General features: G+C 56.2%; 1 protein-coding gene across 1 annotated transcript; it reads left to right on the top strand.

Annotated features, from left to right (window-relative positions):
* Positions 1 to 882: 882 nt before the first annotated feature.
* RGS14 (regulator of G protein signaling 14) lies at positions 883 to 14,626 on the top strand. Its single transcript, XM_045447299.1, has 15 exons — positions 883 to 1,118; positions 8,060 to 8,081; positions 8,250 to 8,428; positions 8,783 to 8,875; positions 8,961 to 9,104; positions 9,528 to 9,671; positions 9,789 to 9,900; positions 10,202 to 10,314; positions 10,815 to 11,018; positions 12,710 to 12,786; positions 13,010 to 13,136; positions 13,220 to 13,301; positions 13,403 to 13,449; positions 13,529 to 13,643; positions 13,903 to 14,626. The coding sequence occupies exons 1-15, from the start codon at positions 1,074 to 1,076 to the stop codon at positions 14,103 to 14,105; spliced, it is 1,707 nt and encodes a 568-aa protein (XP_045303255.1). The 5' UTR covers positions 883 to 1,073; the 3' UTR covers positions 14,106 to 14,626.
* Positions 14,627 to 14,991: the final 365 nt, after the last annotated feature.

Here is a 14,991-nt window from a genome sequence, read left to right as displayed (position 1 = left end):
AAAACAAGTCCTGTAGTGGGTATGTGTCTGTGTAAGAAAGAGGCAAACTGAGGACTCTGGCTAAAGGGCCTGAGTTCAGCTGGCACTGGGTCAGGGCTGGGAAGGCATGGTGTCACTCTTCAGTTGACAGTACTACACCAAGGTGGAACTTTTATGTGCATGGAAATGAATGCACACATGTCAAACACAGATGCAACTGATCCATTCCCCTGCCTGGGTGGGTAAGCATGTGCATACCTGCTTGCACATGTCACTGGGGTGGCTGACTACTTATACACCTATATGCAGTTGTGCCCGCCACATGTCCCTGTCCAAGGGACTGTACATACACCCAAGTGTTTCTAATGAAGGGAGAGTGTGTGTTTATAACATGCACACCTGGATGGTCTGTGTGTATATGACCATGCATGCAAGTGGCCATCTGTCTGTACATGTGGGCACATGCCTGGGAAGTATCTGGGAATAGAGATAGTACCTCTGTGTGCACACAACTGCCTGGGGGAGGGGTATTGAGTGTGCACATGCCTGGCACCCAGCAGGGGTGAGATAAGTGTGTCCTGAGTAAAATACATGTGTGCATACTTGGTGCACATGTACACATGTCCACAGAAGCCCCTGTCAGGGTGCAAAAAGGTGACTAAGGGTGTGAGCACACACTTCTGTGTGCCCAGACATGAACTTGGAGCTCCCTTGTCTGGGCCAGACCAGGCTGGGCCACTTCCTGGACACATACAGGCCTCTGGCGATGTGTTGGTGACAGTGTGGGGCACTGCTAAGGGTGCATTGTGGCATGTGTGTGTGCGCATGTGAACGTGTGTGTGTGTGTGTGTGCATGTAGGAAGAGGCGTGCGCTCACTTAGACCTTGCTTCTTTCTGTGGTTCGGTTTCTATAGAGACACTTCCTGTGGCAGAGAAAAGAGGTAGTGAGCTGGTGTTTCAGGATGTGAAGGCCCACAGGAGCGGAGCTGGGCTCTCTCTGTTGCCTGCCTGCCACCGTGCAAGCTTTGGCCGGGGCTGCCCACAGTCCCCATGGTGGGCACTCCTCACGGCAGGGACTCGTGAACAGCAACGGCATGCCGGGGAAGCCCAAGCACCTGGGCGTCCCCAACGGGCGCATGGTGAGTGTGGGCTCCAAGCCAGGCCCGGGGGAGGGGGTGGGCACACCCAGGGTGGAGACCAGGAGGCACACCCGGCAGGGTTGGGGAAGAGCCTGCATGCTGCTAGTGGGCGGGAGAAGTTGGGTACAGACAGGAGCAGGTAGTAGGACCTGGTGCCCTTCCTGTAGGACCTTCCAGATGGCCCTGCTGGGGACCTAAGGCAACCTTGGGCATGACAGCAGAGTACAGTGGTCACAGGCTTCTGGTACCCACTGCTCCCTCTCCTGCCACTTTGGCACCATCTGGGCTGGGAGACCTAGCATGGCCCTTGACCCCTGCACACACCCCCAGAGGCCCAGGCCTCCACATCTCACTTAGCCTCAGCCTTCCCCTACTCATCCCACGTCCTGATGCCCGAAGTCAGGTAAGGGGCAACCTTCAAGTGGGTCACTGCCCTTTAGCTAGACCTGCTCCAGAGGCTTCATGCCAGAACTAGTAGTCTTTGGGCAGCCTGGGACGGGTCAGTAGGCTCAGGCCAGCTTGGTACATCTTGTCTTTTCTATTCCTGGGCTACCAGGAAGGGTGGGAGTAGCTGGGCACTAGGATGCCTTGTCTATTACTGCTGCCCCACCCCCTGAAGCCTCTCCCTGGCTGCTTGGCCTCCAAATCAGAGCTTCCCTCAGACAGTCCAGCTTCTTTATTCATTCAGCTAATGGGGCAGGCTGTACTAGGCCTTTCCTGCCTAGGATACCAGCCCACTTGGCAGAACCCCATCTCCAGGAAGGCCAGACAGTGTCCTAGCCTCCAACCTAGCCCCAGCCTAGGACTATGGGACAAGGCCAATGGGTCTAGAGAGACCTGGATTCCACTCTTGGCTCTGTGTCCTTTACTAGGGGTCCTCTCTGACCCATACTAGGGTCCTCTCTGACTCTCAGTATCTTCACCTATAAAATGAGGAAATTGGAACAGATCTTAAAGTCATCTTGTTGAGATGACTAAGTAGAATGATGAATATGAGGCCCTTGACCCATTGTGGGGGCTCCATAAATGTCAGCCCCATGCCTCCCTTCATTCTCAGTACCTCTTCATGGATCCCCTGCCTCACTCAGGAACTGAGGTTTTACCCTCCTAATTCCCTACTAATTCCTAAGGCTTTTCTCCACCTCTCCTTTGTCTAGTGTCTCCTTGTTGCCCAGTCCCAGGCTAGCTTGGTGGGAGAGAGGCAAACCCCTCCAAGCTGACCCAGTCCCCACCTCACTGTCTCTGCCATAAACCTAACTTTGAAAGTTCAAGAAACTACGGTCCTCTCACTCCAACCCAGAGACATGACACTAGGGTATGCAGGCCAAGGACACTGGGCCACTCCCACGACCACCCCAGATGGGGTGGGTTGGTGCTGGGTTGGTGCTTTTGAGCAGTGCCCAGGACTTCAGGGCAACTGAGGATGCCCAGGGACAGACCGTGCCTCTGCCCCTGCCACATCAGCCCATGGCTTCTCTACCCAAAAGTCATTCAGAGGAGGGAGGGCACCCACTGCCCCCAACCCTGGAAAGCTCATAGATGCCCTGGCTCCTTGCAGCAACCTTCACATACAGGTTTATCTTTGCCCTTCCTGGGCCTGTTCTGAACTCTCCCTGTCACCTGTTGGAATCCTGAGGGTCACAGATTGGCTTCTTGCTGGCCATTGGTCAGCTTTCTAAGGCCATGCTCAACTGTCATGGGGAGGGGTGGACAGGCATCAGCATCTGTGGCACAGCACTTATGGACCAGGAGTCGGGCTCCTTCCATGAGTAACCTCTCGAGGGAGGTTCAGAGGAGTAACTGACATGCTGAAGGCAGCCAGCAGGTAGAGGGGCCTGCATCTGAACCCAGACTATCTGACTCAATGCCTTTGCTCTCCCACCTCCCAGAACTGCCTGGCTCTGTCCTCCCCCTCTTCCCCCTGCAACCACCCCACCCACCGCTGCCATCACTCCCTGCTGAGGCAGCTTCATTTGTCAGCCTCGGCTTTCTGCCACTCAGCTTGTCAGGCAGTTGCAATGAAACCCGTCACTTAGAGATGGCTCCCAGCCCCCTCCCAGAGACATCATTACACAACCCCAATTGCCACTTCATTTGTTCATGCAGTCATTCATTCAGCAACCCCTCCACAGGTCTGCTCTATGCTGGCCCTGTCCTAGTCACTGAAGACCCAAACCCATCATCCTAGCCCCTGCCCTCAAGCAGCTCCCAGTCTGGCAAGGCACAAAAGACGTGGGTACAAATACCAGAAGAGAATTCAGATTTGGGTAAGAGCCATGGGTCCAGGGTAGAGAAAGCTTGAGGAGGACCTGAGGAGGGAGAACTGACTTCTTGTCTCATTTTGTGCATCGTAGTAGGAAGCTCTTGAAAGGATATGCCATCTGGAGGAGGGGATGGCATGGGGAAGCATCTGGATGTGGGGAAACACAGGGTGTTTGTACAGGGACATGGCCTAAGGGGAAGCTGGGCCTAAAGCCTGGAGAGGAGGGGTTATCATATCCTGTCACTCTCAGGGAGCCCAGGTAGTCATCCCATCCGGGGAGACCTGCAAGGCAGAGCCTACTGTAGCTCTGTCTGTATTCTTGGCATCCAGCTCGGGGCTAGGGTTCAGCTCCACAGGATCGGCTCAGGCTGAAGGGGCCAGGCACCCAGGGTTCTCTGTGCACATACCCAGAGAGGATCTTGGGGCCTCCATTTCCCCTAACTAGGATGAAATGAGATGATGGTACAGAGTGCCCAGCACAGAAGATGCTAAATAATTCGCCCCTTCCTTTGAGGTCTGACCACTACAGAGGGCAGAGTTCAAGAGGACCCCCTGGGCTCTTTACCCCTGATTGACTTTGCCCACCTGTGTCCAAAGGGCTAAGGCCCTGGGCCTGCCAGCTCCCCTGGTACATCTCCTGCCCACCCAGGGAGGCAGCTTGGTGGAGGAAATAACTCAGGCTCCAGAGTCAGGCACACCTGGATTTTAACTTCAGCTCAGCCCCTTCCCCACTGTGTGAGTTCTTTGGGCCTAGGTTTCCTCGTCTGTAAAATGGGGGTAGTAATACCTGCCACGCAGGATAAGGATTTGAGGATAGAGTGAGTGAGAACATGGATGTGTATTGTCCGAGAGTGCCTGCCACACAAGTGGAGCTCAGAAATGTTGCTCCTCCACACTCACCTTAGTATTCTTAGATACCAACGGTTCTGCCAGGCTTAAGAAAAAAAATTATGGCAAACTGAGGCCTGACCATGGGTCAGAGTTTCACCTTCCACCACACCCTTCCTCATCCTTTCTTCCCCTTTTCTCCCATTCACTCACCACTTCTCAGGCAAGTCGGGGTGAGGCAAGGCAGGCCCTGCTCAGCACAACTTCCCTAAGCCTGGCAGCTTGGGCAGGTGGGAGCCCTGGTCAGCAGAGCTCCTGACGGCTCCATGCCAGTGACTTTCACACACTCGCTCACCCTTCCTAGCAGCCCCAAGGAGTTGGAAATGCCGAGCCCCCTTCTACCCAGGGGGAAACCGAGGTCCAGAGGAAGACGTTGCTTGCCCTTGAGTGGCTGACCTGAAATTGAACTCTATCCTAACTCCCTCCCACCTCTGGATCTCTCTCCCTACCCCATCTCAGACCCAACTATACATATCAACAACCAGTGGGGCAAGAGGGGCCGAGAAGCATGACTTGCCGGCCACAGATATGGGGCGTTCAGAGGTAAAGGATCCTTGCCGAAGGAGGTGCTGGGGCCTCATGGGATGGCAGAGGAGGACTGCTAGGGTCCTGATGGCTGCTTGCTAGCACCAGAGCAAGGAGGGTGCTTCATGGGAGGGAGTTCAGGTTGGCTCCCTCTGTAAACCAGACCTGCCCTCTAGGAGCTACCAAATGATAAGGAGAGAGGCCTAGCTGTGGGTGGACAGCAGTGTGGTAGGCAGGAGGATTCAGGGAAACTGGTGGTGTTTGTAGGTGACTGATGTCAGCGAGTAGAGATCGGGAGAGCAGTCAGTTCAGTGAGGGGAGCAGGAGCAGACGCGCAGCAAGAGAAAGCAGTGAAGCAGGAAGCAGGAGTGTGAAGGGGTGTGGGGAACCTAGAAAAGTTTGATAAAGTGTAGGGCGCAGTGAGAAGGAGGGAAATGGGGGAGGCTGAAGGGATTCATTAGTCAGGCCCCGGGCTGCGCTCCGACTGTTAACACAGCAGCTGCTCCACTTCCCAGGGCAGGGAGCTTGGCCACCACCTGAGAGCCAGTCCCACCTAAAGACACACACAGGCAATTCCACACAAGGTCAAGAATAAAACAAAATAGGAGTGTGGGCTGGCTTCTGCCCCAGGCGCCTCTACCCAGTCTGTAGCTCCAGGCCTGCCGCAGCAGCAGTGGGGGCTCTGAGCTAGTGCGTGGATCTGAGTCCCAGGATGGAGGGCAGGCCAGAGAGAGGCCAGTGGCGAGGAGTGGGGGACGGTATGGGGGCAAGAGGTGGCCATGAGGCCACCCCAGAGGGGAAGGCAGGATGGTTCCAAAAGACCCATGCAAAGGGTGGTGAGAGCAGCCCTGAGGGTGGCAAAGCTGCAGAGCAGTTGAGGCTGGCACTTGTGGCATGAGTAGGGCTGCCAGGAAAGGAAGGAGCAAGCTGGAGGTTACCCTGGATTTCAACTCGTCCTCCTCATGCAACCCAGGAATTGGGACTTTCTCTGGCAGCCCCTGGAGCTGACCCGGAAGAAGGGAAGAAGCCATCACATGGGGGGTGCAGAGGCAGGAGGGCGAGGGCTGGGGCGGGTCAGGAGAGGGCGCCCCTCTCCTGGCAAGCCCCCAGGAGGGGCTTGTTACGCTGGCCAATGGGCTCGGTGCTCGGCCACGCTCTGATCTGTGCTAACTTTCCTCTCCAGTAACGTCTCACCTCCACATTCTAGGTGGGAGATGAGGCTTAGGGAGGAGCCCGAGGGCGTAAGAGTAAAAAAGGGCAGAGCTGGGATTTGACTCTGAGTCTGACAGGCCCCGATACCTGTGCTCCATAGCAGGGCTAGCAAACTCAAAGTGGAGCATGGTCAAGACTAATGTAACAGCAGCAATAACAGTAATGTTCCATGAAAGTTTACTACATATCAGATAGTGTTCTGAGTTCCTTATCTATATATTTAACTTATTTAATCACAGGAATCTTTTGAAATCAGGAGAAGTATTTGCCCCATTTCTGCAGAGAAAGAAATTGAGGCACAGAGAGGTGAAGAGCATTGTGCAAGGTCACACAGCACAAATTGAACACAGGCGGTCTGGGGCAGCACTTGCCTCCATAAGTAACATGAATGTGGCAAACTGGCCTCAGAGACCTCTGAACAGAGCATGAGCCCCTTGTAGGGAAGGCAGTTGCTGTTCAATGCCAGCCAAAGTTGTCATGCTGGGGAGAAGCTCTGGGTAGCTGAGGCATCACAGGAGTTTATGTAAAACTCCTGATTTTTAAATGTGGGAAACACCTTTAAACTTAAAAAGAAAAAAAGTCTGAGAGCCAAGATATTAATTATGTACTAACATATTTGCGGGTCAGCTCTGGCTCACAGATGTGGAACCTGAGTGTTCCCAGGTGAGAGTGGGGAGCACAGAGGGAGATCCCAGATAGGAGGGCAGGGAGAGGCTTCCTGGGAGAGATGTTTGTAGACCTGTTTCCAGTGGGGATGTAACAAAGGGACAGGTGGTCCCTGTGACAGGACTAGTGGGAAGAGGATGTGAGAGAGAGAAAGGGAAGGGGGGATGATCGGGCCCTGGTGCTAGGAGCCCAGGTAGTGGGAAGAAAGAGAGGATGTAGGGAAACTGGTTTGGTGCCTTGCTCTGGTAGTGGCAGAGGTGGCTTCTCCTTGGGACTGGCTGAGTTCAAAGGGCTTGTGGGACATTTGGGCAGAGATGTTAGCAGGAAGTTGGCTATGTGGGTTTGGATCTGGGGAGATGTGGGAGAGGGAAAGGCAAAGTCAGGGAGGGGTGGAGGCCATCTTGTGTGGGTAGGAGATGAGGAGGAAACTGGAGGAGCTGCTAGGAAGGTAGGAAGACCAAGGGAAACCACTGCAAGAGTCATTTTGAAAGGAGAGTTTTTTCTATTTCACTAATGGTTGGATTCCCAGAGAAGTCGGAGTTGTACGTGGGGGGTGGGGGGGAGGATGAAGTTGGTCTCTACAGCAATGCTACTCAAAATGTGGTCCATGGACCAGTGCATCAGCATTGCCTGAGAACTTGTTAGAAATGGAGAGCCTCAGACCCCATCCTGGACCTACTGAGCCAGAATCTCTGGAGGTGGTTTCCTACTGGTCATTTTAATACACACTAGAGTTTGAGAATGACTGCTTTACATTCTAAAATTGCATCCTGATCCCAGCCCAAGATGGGGTGGGGCCCATGGTCTCTCAGGGTCTTCCTCTCCAAGAGGAAACAGTTGCAACAAAGAAATCACTGGCTACAGAGACACCTTTCCTTCCTCAAAGACACCAGCAAACATTGATACAGCACTTACCACATGCTGGCCACTGTTCTCAGTGCTGGAAATGTATTAAACTGATTTGATCCTCACAATAGTCCCAGAAGGTAAGTTACTATTATTACCACCATCCCCTATTACAGATGCAAACAAACAAGTAACGAGTTACTCAGCTAGTAAATGGCAGAGGCAAGATTCAAAGTCTGTGCTGATCCTCACCATGCTGTACATCTGGGCTTACCCAGCAAGTGCTGAGGGAGGAGGGAACCAGGGGCAAATGGAAAGTAACTGGCATAAATTCCAGCACACAGTGGTTGGCACATGATGGAAGGGGAGCTGGGAGTAGCCTGAGCAAAATGCCAAGCAAGCAGTGACCTCACTGGGAATGCCCAGCATGGCCCTCCAGGGAGAGGAAAACAAGCTCCAGTCCTGGGGCCTGAGCCCAGAGCTGTCCCTTGAGAATCTACCCCGGGCTCTGCTCTGACTGTCTACCTTGGGTCTCTTGTAGGTTCTGGCTGTCTCAGATGGAGGTAAGTGACAGAGGGTACAGAGGAGGCCTGACTGGGGTGGGGGAGGGTATGTGGAAAAGGGTGGGGACACCTCTTGGTATCTTTCCTGGGAAAATACCTACGGATGGGGTTGGGCCAAGGGCTGGGGAAGGCCACAAAGCTCACCACCATTTGTCTATCCACCTACAGAGCTGAGCAGCACAGCAGGGCCCCAGGGCCAGGGTGACGGCCGAGGAAGCTCTCTCAGTATCCACAGCCTCCCCAGTGGCCCCAGCAGCCCCTTCTCCACCGAGGAGCAGCCTGTGGCCAGCTGGGGCCTGTCCTTTGAGCGGCTGCTGCAGGACCCGCTGGGGCTGGCATATTTCACTGTAAGCCCTGGGATGGGATAGGGAGGGCAGATGGCAGTGGCCACCAGGTGGGGGGCGGGGGTAGGGTGGCTTGCATGGGAGAGGATATGGATGGAGCTTCAAGCTGGCCAGAGTGGAATTCCTGTGTCAGCTGCCTCATCCAGCCTTTCTTTGGCATCTTCTTCCTTTTCTCTCAGCAGGGAACTTGTCTCTGCCTCCCATTTCCTCTCTGTGCCTTCTGATCTGGCCCCATCTGTCTGTCTGGCCCTATCTGTCTGATTTGGCCTCTTGGCCCTATCTCTATCCCAATCTCTTTGACCGCATCCCCTGACTGGGTCTCTGTGTCTCTGCCTGCCTCTTCCTTCTGTGCACCAGGAGTTCCTGAAGAAGGAGTTCAGTGCTGAGAATGTAACTTTCTGGAAGGCCTGTGAGCGCTTCCAGCAGATCCCTGCCAGCGACACCCAGCAGGTGGGGGAAAAGATGAGCTGGGGCAGAGTGGTGGGACCAGAGCCTGGGTCATGCCCCTGACCTTCACCTGTCCCTCCTGCAACAGCTCGCTCAGGAGGCCCGCCACATCTACCGGGAGTTCCTGTCCAGCCAGGCACTGAGCCCAGTGAACATAGACCGGCAGGCTTGGCTAGGCGAGGAGGTGCTGGCAGAGCCTCGACCGGACATGTTCCGGGAACAGCAGCTCCAGGTGAGTGTTCCCAGGGGCCTCGGTTTGGGACTAGGGGGAGTGGCCTTGGAAGAAAGGACAAGAGGTGGGACCAGATCCAGGGGCGAAGCCCGATTGTCAGGGGTGGGATGGGGTTGGAGTGGCCTACGGAGAGGAGCAAATTTGGATTTGGATGCCCGCACCAAAGTAAAATGCAGGGGCAGGGCGCGGGTCAGAGGGCGGTACCAGAGGCTACGGTGGAGCCGGGTCTAGGGGCGGTGGAGCCTAGCAGAGGTCGAGGCGGGGCCAAGAGTAGGCATTGGGCTAGATCAAGGAGTTGCGTGGGAGGGGCTAAGGTCTCAGCTGCTAGGTTGGGGACCCAGCTAACCTTGAGGACAGGGCCAGGTAAGCTGGGGGCAAGTCGAGCGCCCCCTTCGGCTCACCGCCCCGGCGCGGGTCCCGCAGATCTTCAACTTGATGAAGTTCGACAGCTATGCGCGCTTCGTCAAGTCCCCGCTGTACCGCGAATGTCTCCTGGCGGAGGCCGAGGGACGCCCCCTGCGGGAACCTGGCTCCTCCAGCCCCGGCAGCCCCGACTCCACCAGGAAGGTGCGGACGAGGGGCAGTGGGAGGCAGTGGGCCGGGCGCAGATCTGTAGGGTTGTGTCCACGGTCTGCACGTAGGCTGGGGTCCGGCCCCGAGCCAGCGCCTTTCCTCCACCCGCAGAAACCGAAGCTGAAGCCCGGGAAGTCGCTGCCGCTGGGCGTGGAGGAGTTGGGGCACCAGCCTTCTGCTGAGGGCTCTGGCGGCCGCCCGCTCCGCAAGTCTTTCCGCAAGGGTGAGGGTCGGAGGCCACAGACAAGAGTCAGGGTGGGAGTTTGGGCAAGCTTTGAGAATGCCCCCTTCCTCCTATTTGTAAATCTGTGAAAACCGAAATACCCTGTGACCACCACGTTCCCTCGGTGGTTCGGTTTCCAGACTAGAGCCCTGAAGTTTGGGAAGCCCCCTCAGTACCAACGCTTCCGTGGCCCCAAGCCGCGTTAGACCCCTGCGGGAGGGCTCCAGCGGGGTCCACCTGGCGGTGGAGAAGGGAGTGTAGGGAGGAGGGGCTGTTCTGCTCACTGCTCCGTCTCCTCTAGAACTGGCAGGCGGGGCCCCAAACTCAGCCTTGCGCAGAGAGTCCCAGGGCTCCCTCAACTCGTCTGCCAGTCTGGACCTCGGCTTCCTTGCCTTTGTCAGCAGCAAATCTGAGGTGAGCGGCCTGCTGGGGGGGACAACGTGCAGGCTAGGGCCACTACTCATGCCCCTTTGTGTGGCCACCATCATTCCTAGTCATGGTTCCTACTTACATCTTCCTGCTACCAACCCCTTAGCCTCCTCATTTCTTCCTGTCCTCACCACAATGGGCCCCATGTATGGCATGGGTGTACATTCCCTTTGTGTGTGTGTGTGTGTGTGTGTGTATGTGTGTGTGTGTGCACGTGTGGGCGCCCAGGTGTACACAGCAGATGTGTGGGGGTCAGTGGGAGGATCTGTCTCTGGGTGTCCTTACACCTGGCATACATATAAGCATATGTTACATACATGTGAGCCTACATATGTTCCTGTAGGAGTATCTTTGCCTGCCTAGAAGTGTGCCCTTAGGCATGTGTGTGCATGTGTGCGCCCCGGTGGGCTTACCTGCCTGTGTAACTCTCTGCATGTCCCTGAATATGTACACATGACCTTCCTTCCACCCCTGTCCTGAATCAGAGCCACAGGAAAAGCCTTGGGAGCACAGAAGGTGAGAGCGAAAGCAGGCCAGGGAAGTACTGCTGCGTGTACCTGCCCGATGGCACAGCCTCCTTGGCCCTGGCCCGACCTGGCCTCACCATCCGTGCCATGCTGGCAGGCATCTGTGAGAAACGAGGTCTCTCTCTACCTGACATCAAAGTCTACCTGGTGGGCAATGAGCAGGTGTGGACTTGGCCTGGTCCCCAACTCTATCTTCCTGATCCCAACCCCATTCCTATCTGTGCTCAGCTATGACCTCCACCCCAGTTCCATTCCCATCCTCACCTCCTTCCTAATTCCAGTCCTCAACACAACCCTGCCCCGTCCCCCATGCTCAGCTCCAAATCAACCCAGCACCAACTCCTCAAACTCAGACTTCCACTTTCATCCCATGAAAATTCTTTCCCCACCCCATTCCCCTCCTGGTTTCCAGCTTTACCATTATCTTCACTGTGATGCTCTGGGGAGGGAGAGTAGGGGAGAACCACTGCCCGAGCTGGATTTCCCCCATGACCCCCAGAGTCCCTACTGACCATCTTTGAAAGGCCATCAGGGGCACTCAAATGCATCTAGCCCACAAAAAAAGTTTTCTTGAGGTGCAAACTAGAATTAAGCTTTACAGAGGAATGTGGGGGGAAATGTACTTTAAAACAAATCATCCAGTAAGAGGGGTTCGAAGAAAGAATGCTGCATTCCAGGGAGACCCTATAGGATTTCATTCTCCCAGACAAGGCCTAAGGCCCCGCCAGGTAGGTGAGCAGAGGGACCCAGACCTGAGCTCTGTCCTCCAGGTCCACAGGCTGGCGGTAAGCCAGGCAGGATGTGATCAGGGAAGAGGAGCCGAAGCTTCAGAGAGTTTCTAGGGAAAAGTAAGCTTCTCTGGCTGGCTCCGGGAAGACTTCATGAAAGAGGCAGCTGTTGGTGAGGGGAGGATAAGGATGGGGAGGAGTTTGCCTGGCAGAACTGTCAGGAAAAGACATTCTCAGCCGAAGGAACAACTTAAGTGAAGTCTGGATGTGAATAAGAAGTGCAGGGCAAGTTCAGGGGCCTGGAGAATGGGACTGTGAGGGCAGTAGTGGGAGGATCTCTGCCCACTCAGGCCACCCGGGGAAGACTCTGAAGCCCAGATGGGCCTTCTCATCTGCCAAATATAACTCCCCACCCACACTCCACCTGTCCCTGCAGCAGAGCACAGGCCTTCCCTGGAAGAGGCTGCCTCCCTGCCCTGGGCTGGTGCAGGCAGTGGGACCTACATGGGCAGTAGTCACTACCTACTGTTTATGTGCCTACTGTGTGCCAGGCACTGTGCCAGATACTTTATATCCTTCTGGCCTCACAGTGGTCTGGGAGAAGAGCTCTTGTTGCAGTGAGGAGACAAGAAGTGTCCTTAGTAGGTGGGGATGAAGAGAAGTGGACAAGGTCTGGGTGGCTGATCAAAGGTGGGTGGTGAGGGAGGAAATGCATCCATGGATTTCACATGCCTGAGACAAAAGTGGGCAGCCATCCAGGAAGTGGGTCCTGGACTGGCCTGGCCCAAGAAGAGGCAGCTCCATAATCCAGGACCTAAGCCTGCTCCGTATCCAAGCAGCCTCATTACCATTTCGTGCTCATCCCACCCCCATGTTTCCCATAACTCCGTTTCTTTTCCAAGGCTGTCCAACCTTCTTGCCACCCTTCTCCCTGGCTAGGCTCCGACTCAGCCAGGTGTCTTATTCCATCCACATCTCTATCGCTCACCTGCCCATCGCCTTTCCCTCTGACCCGTAGGGATCCCCAGTGGGGGCCATGGGTGGAAGTGAGGTGGTTCCTTCGGACCCTGGGGATCGTTAGGGGTGGGGAGGGAGGGACTCTGAGACCCTGACTGGCATCCGCAGAAGGCTCTGGTCCTGGATCAGGACTGCACCGTGTTGGCGGACCAGGAAGTGCGGCTGGAGAACAGGATCACCTTCGAGTGAGTGCCCCTCCTCCCAGGCTTGGGTCCCAGTTCTGGCTGCTGTACTCCCTCTCAGGTCCTGTCCCTGGTGCTAACCGCGTCCCGGGGACTGAGGTCCCACCCCCAAGTTGTCCCACCCCCCTAGTTTAGGCTCCGCCCCCTCCTGGGCCTCGTCCGGGATGGGTTGGGGGAGAGGCGGGGTCGGCTCTCCGCGGTTCCGCAGCGCTAGGGTCCCGTGCAGGCTCGAGTTGGCGGCGCTGGATCGCGTGGTGCGGATCTCCGCCAAGCCCACCAAGCGACTGCAGGAGGCGTTGCAGCCCATTCTGACGAAGCACGGCCTGAGCCCGCAGCAGGTGGCACTGTGCCTGGTGAGCTGGGGGACAGCAGGGCAGAGGAGGGACAGCGGGGGAATGGGCTGCCTGTCCTGCAGGCTGCTGACCTGTTCCCACAGCCAGGCGAGAAGCAGCCGCTGGATCTGGGGAAGCTAGTGAGCTCGGTGGCAGCCCAGAGACTGGTTTTGGACACTCTCCCAGGTAGAGAACCAAGGCCCTGGGGCTTGGTCCCTGGAGATGACCCTGGCCCAGAAGGGGTCCAGGTGGGAGGCAAACAGTAAGGGTGGCCCTCTCTGCCGTAGGGGTGAAGACTCCTGAAGCTGGAGACACAGCCCCGTGCCGCAGCCAGGTGAGTGAGAGTAAGGGCTCCCTCTTCTGCCTACTGCACCTCCCCTCCCAGTTGTGGCTCTGACTCCACATTCTCGCAGGGCGGCCAGCCTAGAACTCAGAACAAGGCCGCCCATCCCTCTTCACTGTCCCTCAACTCGATGGCCCAGGCAACCAGTAGTATCACTGGGAAGCGGCAGACCTGTGACATTGAAGGTACTTTGGGGATGGTGGGAACTAGAGACCAAAAGGGTTGGGGACCATTGAGCATGGGTGGTACCAGAGAGGCTTGATCGGAGGCTTGAAGTTATTGGGGCTGGAACAATGTCCATTGGGGTTGGGGGACCAGAGGGCCTGAAGGGTGGGAGGGGGTCATTTGGGGAGGCTGTGGTCATAATAAGGGTAGTAGAACAGTGGTGGGCTACCATAGGCAGGTCTGCACTGGTGGGCTTCTTGACTCTGTGGTCACCCCTAGGCCTAGTGGAGCTGCTGAATCGGGTGCAGAGCAGCGGGGCCCATGACCAGAGGGGCCTTCTGCGCAAAGAGGACCTGGTGCTTCCAGAATTTCTGCAGCTGCCTGTCCAAGGGCCCAACTCCCAGGAGGCCCCACCACAGACTGAATCAGAGGTCCAACCCAAGGGGGACGCCTTGGACTCCACTGCCCACTCAGCCCTCTGACAGCTGCCCAACAGTCCAGGCCGGCTGCATGGCACCTGGCGGGCCAAGCATGCCATGGGCCCGCTCTGCATGCCCTGTCTGTGCCATGAGTGTTCCTGGCCACTTCCTGTCACGGGCAGGCCCGCAGGAAGAGCCAGAAGAGGGCGGAGAGTGGGCTCAGAGGAGCCGCACCCCACAGCTGCCACCACTTGGTCCCTTATAGATTCACTCATCCATCCCTTGCTGCCAGGCCACTGAGGGGAGGTGGGCCTAACCTCTCTGGTGCAGGCATGTCCAGCACAGAAGGCTGGCATTGGCAGTGCCAGCCTCTTCACCCTGTGCTAAGCCTCAGCAAGGAGCAGGAGGAGGGGCTGGCCCCTCCTCAGGGAGCTGGTATGAGTAAGGCCTGGGAGTGCAGGCGGGAAGCCCCTCCCACTACTCACATAGGCTCTGCTGGACATATGGATTTTGCAGTTGGCTTGGGGCAGCTGGGTTTGTCCTGGATGTATGATATTGTTATTATAATAGTAATTATTATTCTCTCACGAGGTGTGTTCCTTGTATACCAGTCTACCCTGTGTGCCCCCCCCCAAGCCATACTGCCTCTGTCACCAGGGTCAGTGCCAGGAAGCTCTTGGGGACCTCAAGACGTGCCCCCTGACTTCCTGTTGTCAGACTCTCTCTTCCTGACTGCACAGAGTATTGGGGTGTGAATATGAGAGACAGAGACAGGGAGGAAAGGAGGAAGGGCGGGGGGGGGGGCAAAGGGAGGGAGGGGAAGGCACTTCTGGGGAGCCATGCCTCTGCCACCTGTCATCGCACTATTCCTCAGTCTCTGGATCTGAATAGAGTACAACATCTGGCTATTGTCCTCTGCTTCTACTGGGACTGAGTATGTCTCTGCAGA

This window comes from Leopardus geoffroyi, chromosome A1, assembly GCF_018350155.1.
Source record: "Leopardus geoffroyi isolate Oge1 chromosome A1, O.geoffroyi_Oge1_pat1.0, whole genome shotgun sequence".
Lineage (NCBI taxonomy): Eukaryota > Metazoa > Chordata > Mammalia > Carnivora > Felidae > Leopardus > Leopardus geoffroyi.
This window is presented reverse-complemented; position numbering and strand designations above follow the sequence as displayed.